Genomic DNA, 9,056 nt, shown 5'->3' on the forward strand with positions numbered 1-9,056 from the left:
ATACGCTTTATTATACTTGGTTTATACTCCTCATACTTGATCATATCTTAATCTATGCCTTTGTGGCAAATATGGTCCCTAAAACACCTTAAATCATCAATCATGCAACTCAAGGGGCCAAAATTGTAATAAAGTGAAACATGAATCCGGAACCAAGGGTGCGCGCGCGGCCCGCATAAACTTGCGGTGGCCTTACGCGGCCCGCGTAAGGTCCCTGGTCGGCAGAAGCCCGAACAGTCGCGACCGCACCAATTTTTGAGCGGGATCTTGAGTTTAAACCGAGTTTAGGCTCTTGTAAACACCTCTAAACAACCCTAATTACCTCCCTATAAATACCCAAGCTCCCCCAAACACTTGGACACTTTCACCACTCTCAAATCTCACCAAAACACTCCCAAATTCAGGCAAGAATCTGCATTTTCGGACAGATTCATACTCCTACACTAAACTTGGTATAACTTGCTCATTTCTTGATGAAAACACTTGATTCTTCTTCCTATTTGCTTGGTTAATCATGGAGTTTGATTCCTTGACTTCTCCTTGGAGAAATCAGACCTGGAATTGCTCCGAAATTGGCCAAAAACTTTCTGTTTTGTTACATCTTATGCAAACTTCATCCAACTTGTGTTTAACACAACTCAAGCCAATGTCCTAATGCTTACAACCCCTCTTATGGTTGGTTAAGCTTAAAAACATGGTTGAGACATCTAAATTAGAGGTTAAAACCTCATAAACTTTCTGTTTTTAATTAGGGTTTTACCCACAAGTAGTGTTCAAGTATGAAACTTGATGAATGTGTGATGGTTGGACTAGCTTGGGCTATCCTTCATAAGAATCCACTCATTACTTGATGTTTTGCTATAGATTAGTTGTTGTTAATACTATAATACTTGTATGTTCATGACCCTCCTTGTTGTTTATAACAACAAGTGTAGTGGTGAACAATAGAGGTGCCTAAATGGAAGCTTGTTCTTCCTACTTCATGTATGAACTCTATGACACAAAGAGGTGCCTAAATGGAGACATTGATCTCCTACCTCATGCTTGAATTATAAGACTTGTAACCAATATAATAACTAAGCTATTCTATGTACATACATATATACCTAAGTAACTAAACTTGATGGTAACTTAATAGTTACTTGTCAAGAATATGTTACATCATCTATGACCATGCTCTTGTTACGACTCTAATGGATCTTTGAATCCATGAAATCATACCAACTCTCTTGAGTTCTAATAGTGTCAAGAACAAGGGTTATGTGTACAAGAGGATTATTTTTACTTATGTTATTTTCTATACAAATTAAACTCCGAATCTATAATCTTCCGTAAACGCCAAACTCACACACCTTGTTTGCCTCGTGTAGAAGGACAAGGTGCTCCAAATTAATCCATCCACCAACTCACTCGCGGGATTTCAAGTAGGAAAGCTTGCAACCACCGTGAGTATACTCGTATTCCCCCTTTTTACTCTTTATCACTTTTGGGGTGTAACATGTTTATCTATCAACAAACTTACACATGAACATTTTGCTTAAACACATGAACAATCCTATAACATGCTTGTATACGTGATGGCTTGATGCTTTAAACTTGGATTTATCTTATGTGTTGAATTTATCATTAACTTCGTACGAGCCAAACCGTGACATATGTAGCGCTATAGGATTAACGACCCGCCCCTTTATCTCGGTAATGTCATGAGCATATTGCGTTTCCTTGGTTTGATATGTTAGACACATACCATGTTTAAATGTTTATCTTGAATCACATGCTTGCTATGAGGAATTGTTCACAACTTATCTTTTGCTATGTATGTATCAAACTTGTATACTCGCCTTTGCTTTTGCATTGAATTGTATTTTTAAACATGTTACAGGTTGATGATGACGATGCTATGAAAAGAAGTAGCGTTGATGCCTAGATACACATATAGACGTTTAGGTTTAATATGTCGTGTCAATTTTGCTTATGTTGTTATGTATTACTTTTGGAACTTGTTGTCATTCGAGTTTATGTAATGTTGACTATTTGAAGTTATGAATTGAAAATGGGATTATTTAAATATTGTCACAAATAGCGTTATGATGTCTCTAGCAATCTTCACACTTCGTCTCATCCCGATGTTTCCGCCATTGGTTGGGGTGTGACAGAAAATGTCGTGAATGTCGGTTTGTTCGGTTGTACGGTTACGCGTTTCGCAAATAACGTACAAGACTTTATCGAACATGAAAATAACCGAAATTGTGCAACGATTGAATTTTTTTGCATTCTTACCAATAAAATACAGGATTTATTGAATAAAAATGTCCGGAATTGTATAGTGATTGACAATTTATACATTCTCGCTTATAAAATACAAGATTTTATTAAACACGAAAATGTTCGAAATTGTACAACGATTGAAAGTGCACAAATGTCACATACCGGATGGCGACGGCGGCGGTCGGACTATGGGGAGTGGTCAGCGACGCATGGGAGAGAGGGAAAGAGGGAGAGAGGGCTAGGGTTTTAGGGTAAGCTCTATTGTTTGGTATCTTGTGCAATTAGGGTTTCAAGTTTAAGATCTATTTAAAGAACCACTAATTACACTTTAACCCATCAACCTTTGACTTTACCTCCAAGTAATTAATCTTAGATTAATTTCTAATTACCAGCCAATCATTTGACCTCTTATCCAATGATAAAACCAACTCTCTTTAATTATTATCCAATAATAATCACTCCTCTTTTCTATCAAATAACAATTGTTCTCCGCTAAATTAAACCATTAGTCAAAACGCTTTGAATGTATTTTATATTCGATAAAATAACCTTTTAATTTAGGAAAATTGGATCTGAATAATCCTAACTTTCTCAATTTGGCCGACAATAATCCCAACTCAGTTATTGGCCGATAATAATCCGAACTGGTCCACTTTTGGCCGATAATAGTCTACATTAAATATAGCTTAACGGAATTAAGTTTTTTTCCGAATTACAAACCGATGTTCTAGGGCTTTTGATTAGAACGAGGATACGAGTTGATTGATGTAAAATTTACCTCGAAATACTGTCCCAAACGACGAAAACGGTGCTTCAATTCGGGTGTTTAAATTTCCAGTTAACAAAAATCAACCCGTTTGAAGCACCGTTTCGAGGTAAGTTTTACATAAATTGACTCGTATCCTCGTTCTGATCAAAATCCATAAAACATCGGTGTGTAATTCAGAAAAAAAATTAACTCCGTTAAGCTATTTTTAACGGCGGACTATTATCGGCCAAAAATGGACCAGTTCGGATTATTATCGGCCAATAACTGAGTTTGGATTATTATCGGAAAAATTGAGAAAGTTAGGATTATTTAAATTCAATTTGCCTTTAATTTATTATCTAAATAATAAATTATTAGCCGTGCAACTTTTTAAACGACACCAATTATTTTCATTAAATTAATTGTTCGCAAACAATTAATATCTCTAGTATTTCACTAGTTACTCGTTCGTCGTTTAAAGTGTAACTCTTTGGATTATACTTTAAGACCATATGTAATGGGGCTTTATAAGGGAATGAAAGATTTTGATAATGCCCTTACACCATTACTCATGGGCATTATAGGGGCATGAAGAGTGAGGGGCATTTCTATAATAATGCCCAAAGAGAAGAAAAATAATGGAAAGTAATAAATGAAATGAGCATTAACCATTACACCTTTTTAAAAGGGCATTATGATGATGATGTGGTGAAAAATGCCCCTTAGTGGGCATTAACCATTACCTATGGTCTAATAGCAACGTTAAGTAATTGCTAATTGGGCACCTAAATACAACATCTATAGCAAAACTATATTTAAATTAAAGAGAATAAAATGTTTGTTTTTGTGATTCATTTTTTAATGTTATATAAAATAGTTATAAACATTAAAAAGGATGAGAAACTTAAAAAAAGTCAACAATGGTAGATTTTTTTTTTAACGTCCAACATAAGAATCGCCGGGTACTTTGTACGCGGCACCTATTGGCCGAAAGGTAGCCTGCGGCAGCCCAACCTGCACGCACGGAGCCCCTAGCCCACCATGCCGCTAGTTCCGGGGAAAACCCGACCCTGCCCCCGCCCGAGGGCACGACAATGCAGAGCCGATAAAACCCGGATGGATCAGGAATCGAACTCGAGACCATTCGGTCAAGAGTCTTTCCCTCATTTTCATAATTACTGAGCTATAAGCAATGGGTTCAACAATGGTAGATTATAGCCCCAGCTGATTTCATGCTTGAATTCTCCTTTGGTTTTGACGTATTATCTTATCTATTGATTTCTTGACTCAATAGTCCAAAAATCTTCCTATATTTCCTAGGTCAAGAAGAGTTTGTATTTTAAACTTCCTCTTAGTATACAATAAATTTGGGCCCCTTAAATGTAAGGCATTGATCTGCAACCTTTTTATCATATCTTAGAACGCCACCACATAAAATAAAAGTAAAACATATATATGAATTAAGATGATGATGATCCCATTCCTTGGATGTATTATTGATGATGATGAATCCTTTCCACATTGTTTCCCCTCTCCTGTTTCCCTACAAAGCCATCACGAAAACATCATGAAGACGTTGATGACAAAAATAATGATAAATGATAACAAGTTATTTTCAACTTATTTAGGAAAATGTAAAATAAATATCATATTTCATTTGTACCAATACAAAAAAAAATTGAAAAGAAAAAATCACGAGTAAATTGCTAAAATCGTCCCTGAGGTTTGGTTATATTTGTAAATTTCATCCGAAACAGATTTTTTTTACAATATAGTCCTTCATTTTTAGGATTTTTTGTCATTTTCATCCAAACTTCTAATTTGCTTTATTTTTTCTATCAAATATTTCGATGAAAATAACAAAAAATCTCAAATCTCATGTACGATTTTGGCAAAAAAAAAAAAGTTAGACGTTTGAATGAAAATGGCAAAAAAAAAATCCAAAAAATGAAAGACTATGTGGTACAAAAAAGTTGTTTTGGATGAAAATTACAAACATGCCCAAACCTTAGGGACCATTTTGGCAATTTACAAAAATCAAACTTTGCCAACGTCACGTTCTTGGTTTACGAAATCCCAAATATTATTTAAAAATAAAACAATTTTACTTTGTCCATGGTATTTAAATACTATAAATTAGCAAGTTACTTATGCATATATGTGTTGTACATGATGCTTTGGGAGTTTTTCAAAAATAATTTTGAAATTTTCATTTCTACCTCTAAAGTTTACATATTTGGCAAATTAGGTTTAAAGTTTCAATGTTAAGTAATTTAACCCTTTGATTTATTTGATATTTCACTTTTAATTCTAAAGTTTTCATCTTTTGCAATTAACCCCTTTGATTTTCTTTTTTGCTTTTAACACAAAGTTTTCATCTTTTACAATTTAACCCAACACTTTTTTACTTTCAATTTTGATCCCTTAGACTTTTCATCTTTCGTAAATTTTCCGTTTAACGTTTCGTTCTAAATTTTCCGAGTTAACACGTCGCAATGTGCGTGTGAGGTTCAATGTTTTTTCATCTACTTTTCCTGTTTGAATTGCCCATCGCAGCGCGTCTGTTTTTCCAGTTTAATAGGTCTGTCGCAACGCGCGGGTCAGAAATCGACTTAGTTATTATTTTCTCTGTTTTACACACAGGCTCGTGGTCATGTACGAAACATTTGCATTTCATCTAATACGATATATAACTAAAGAATCCCCGTCGTGTTGGGGCGGGTGGTAATTCTAGTTATTAATTAAAAACATATATTTGTTTCATGAAGTAGTATTTTAAGCATGGGGAGTTTTCCAAAAAAAATTAACTTTTTACTTCTAATTTAAAAGTTTTCATTTTTTGCATTTTAACCCCTTTGTTTTTTTTTTTACTTTTAACCCAAAGCTTTTTATCTTTGCAACTTAACCCAACACTTTTTTTATTTTCAACTTTGATCCCTATACTTTTCTATCTTTTGCAAAATTTTCGTTTTACGTTTCGTTCTAAATTTTGCGAGTGAACACGCCGCAACGTGCGTGTGGGGTTCAACGTTTTTTCGTCTATTTTCCCCGATTGACGGACCCATCTCAACGTGTCTATTTTTCTATGTTTGACAGGTTTGTCGTAACGCGTAAGGCCCTATATCGACTTAGTTATTGTTTTCTATGTTTTACGTTTCAGTCTAATTTATTCGCATTAACACGCCGCAACAGGCATGCGTGGTTCAACGGTTTTACGTCTGTTTTTCATTTGGTGTTATTTTTTCATTTTATTTATTTTGTTTTTCTGAGTGGCATTGGTGCTACTTGATATGGTTAACGTCTCAGTTGCAACGCGAGGGGCCTTAATACTAGTATTAATAATATAAGAGGGCTTACTCTTTGTCTTCAAATTTTGTAACTGTTCTCCCTCTAAGTTCTTGAACAGGCCTGGCGTTTTCTTTAAATCCCTAGAACCACCAGAAAAAAGTAGTTAGCTAAACAAATACATAGGAAAACACCAAATCCTGACTGTTCATTTTTTTCTTTACAATCTTTTTATAGGCTATGTGTAGTTGAGTCACGCCCCCACGTCACATCATCATCTTCGTCCGCACCCGCATGTTAAACACCATTACGACTTGACGGGCGCGAGAGTGAAGATGAGGTGTGGACCTTGTGTGTCAGCTCATAGGCCAACGAGAACCCTCCAAATGGGAGAGGCACCACACCACTACGGGTAGTGGTATATAATAAGTTAACTAACACAAGTTATTACATAAATCAAGGCTTACATGATCAAGAGGACCTTTGAGCAATTCGATTTGCTCCTTTGAAATTGATTTAGTTGTATCTGCAACTGTCCAAGTGACACCTTCAGAGCATGGAGGAGTTGTAAGGGAACCCCGATATCTATAATACTTTTTGCTACCACTTGTGGCACTACTTGCACTTATTTTCCCTAAAGCATTACCATTACTATCGATCGCTTCTAATTTGCTCTCAGATAACTGCATACCATTAAATGATCATAATCCAATATATATGATGAACTTCTAAATTAACCTATCAAATTCGTAGCATTCATATGCAAGTTCATTTTATGTACTAATAGAAGCTACTTCAAATGTCGTGACACATTGTCATCACTACTTGAAAACCGACGATTTTCCTACGAAAAAAACCCCAACAAAATAAACCTTTGTCCGAAGCTTCCAATACACGTTTTTTAGATAAATATGTTCGTCAGGAAATGGTAAGAAGTTTCCGAAGAAAAGTTTTATCTTTTTTTTTTAAATAAAAGTTTGTAGGAAAATGATTGGAATTTTCGACGAAATAAGTTTAGTTGGAAATTCGTCAAAATGTTTGTTTTCCACGAATTTCAAACGAAAATTTTGGTCGTTAGCGCAACAGCTTTTTAGTGGCGCATATTAGGTGATCTTTTATAGATTGTTAAAAATATATAAAAGTACTTTTTTTAAGTACTTCACTTATAAAAATTTAAAGAAAAAGTGTACTTTTTCAATAAAGGGATCAGCCTTTCCGATGGTGTAAAGATAGCCAATAACTGCTTTTTGATCGTTGCCATCTATATGAACAAAATGTATTTCTGCATCATGCCTATAAAAACAAAACCAAACATGCACAACAATTAACTTAATCAACTTGTGAACAAAGGTTTATTCTATTCCCACATCCTTTTCACTCAGTCTCTCTCTCTATATATCTATGTATATGTAGAGAGAGACAGATGGGAGGGGTGTGTGAATATTAACACCGAACAAAATGTGTATATATCGAAGGCGATTCAACATACTTCTTCCCGTTAATAGTGTGCTCAGAAGGTATATGCCAATGGCATTGAAATAGCTGGTATGCTGTACCATTTACCTCTATTCCTCCTGCATCACCTTGCCATTCAACCTAAACACAATACAAATGCAACTAAACAATAACAATATCGACAAACAACTGTAAGACCATCAGGGGCGGAGCTACCCCTCAACTCCATCTTTGTAGTGTAAAAATACCCTTCAACTCTGTTTACGTAATATAATTTTTTTTCGGTTTTATACAAAAGATACCCTTGATCCAAAAAAATGGGATACCCCTGAATTTTTGGGCTAGATCCGCCACTGAAGATCATGTACATACAGTTTCCGAGCTTATTAGGTAGTGGCGATCAGCTTATATACCGTGATAGCGTGGTCTCTATTGAAAAGTTTGGCAGGGGCTTCTTTGTAAGACTTTTTCAAGTCATATGGTTGATCTTTTGCTTTTTTTGCTTCGATATTAATCGGAGACTGTGACTCCCCATCCGAGCAAGATTTGAATTGCGCACCAAGAGATCCCCATTTCGTTGGTCCATTCAACGAATCTTTTAGGTAGCTGAATTCATGGTTGCCTGTTTGCGTCCATTGAATCCTTGTAAGTTTATAACGTTAATAAAACACATACAATCTCCCGAATAATTGTTGCGAGTTTGAAAAACATAACAAGTATATATATATATATACACACACACACACACAATTGTAAATAATTGTATATCAAGAAACCTTTTTTTCTATGTAATCTGATTTCATGACACTAATTGCAATCAATAGAGATGGTAAACAACTAAACATAAATGAAACCTTGGTTTGACTTTTTTTTGAAAATATTAACCTAGATTTTCCATTGCATTTCTTTTGGGTTAGCAGATTTTACATCTTTTGGGTAATTAACCAAAACAATGCATATAATGTACCTTTGGATGCATCGGCATTGCACGCGATGATCAAAGAAAGCAATGAAACGATGAAATAAAGAGATAATAGATTAGGTTTTGCCATGGTTGAGAAGATTTAATCGAATATGAGTGATTACATTTGTTAATTATGAAGTTAATTAATCGCATGCGTGCATTTATAACTAAACAATATCATCCGATTCAGATTAAACCTTCGTCTTACTATATTTGGTAAATGACTAGTAACTAAATAAAGACATTAATTTACACTAGTGGCAGTGTCCTTGTACAAAGGGAAAAGATCAACTACACTTGGCTAATTGCTAGGACTTAGTTCTGTAATTTGAAGCC

General features: G+C 35.0%; 1 protein-coding gene across 1 annotated transcript; it reads right to left on the reverse strand.

Moving 5' to 3' along the window:
* Positions 1–4,390: 4,390 nt before the first annotated feature.
* Positions 4,391–8,808, reverse strand: LOC110935284 (alpha carbonic anhydrase 4). Its single transcript, XM_022177734.2, has 7 exons — positions 8,724–8,808; positions 8,170–8,378; positions 7,791–7,897; positions 7,492–7,594; positions 6,769–6,984; positions 6,374–6,444; positions 4,391–4,559 (listed from the first exon to the last, which is right to left on the reverse strand). The coding sequence occupies exons 1-7, from the start codon at positions 8,806–8,808 to the stop codon at positions 4,433–4,435; spliced, it is 918 nt and encodes a 305-aa protein (XP_022033426.1). The 3' UTR covers positions 4,391–4,432.
* Between the last annotated feature and the right edge of the window lie 248 nt (positions 8,809–9,056).

Source organism: Helianthus annuus, chromosome 4, assembly GCF_002127325.2.
Source record: "Helianthus annuus cultivar XRQ/B chromosome 4, HanXRQr2.0-SUNRISE, whole genome shotgun sequence".
Taxonomy (NCBI): Eukaryota; Viridiplantae; Streptophyta; class Magnoliopsida; order Asterales; family Asteraceae; genus Helianthus; species Helianthus annuus.

Coding starts and splice junctions, on each gene's coding strand:
- LOC110935284 (XM_022177734.2), bottom strand. CDS start 8,808: ATGGCAAAACCTAATCTATTATCTCTTTATTTCATCGTTTCATTGCTT. Junction 8,379..8,723: donor CAATGCCGATGCATCCAAAG/GTACATTATATG, acceptor GGACGCAAACAG/GCAACCATGAATTCAGCTAC. Junction 7,898..8,169: donor ATAGAGACCACGCTATCACG/GTATATAAGCTG, acceptor TATTGTGTTTAG/GTTGAATGGCAAGGTGATGC.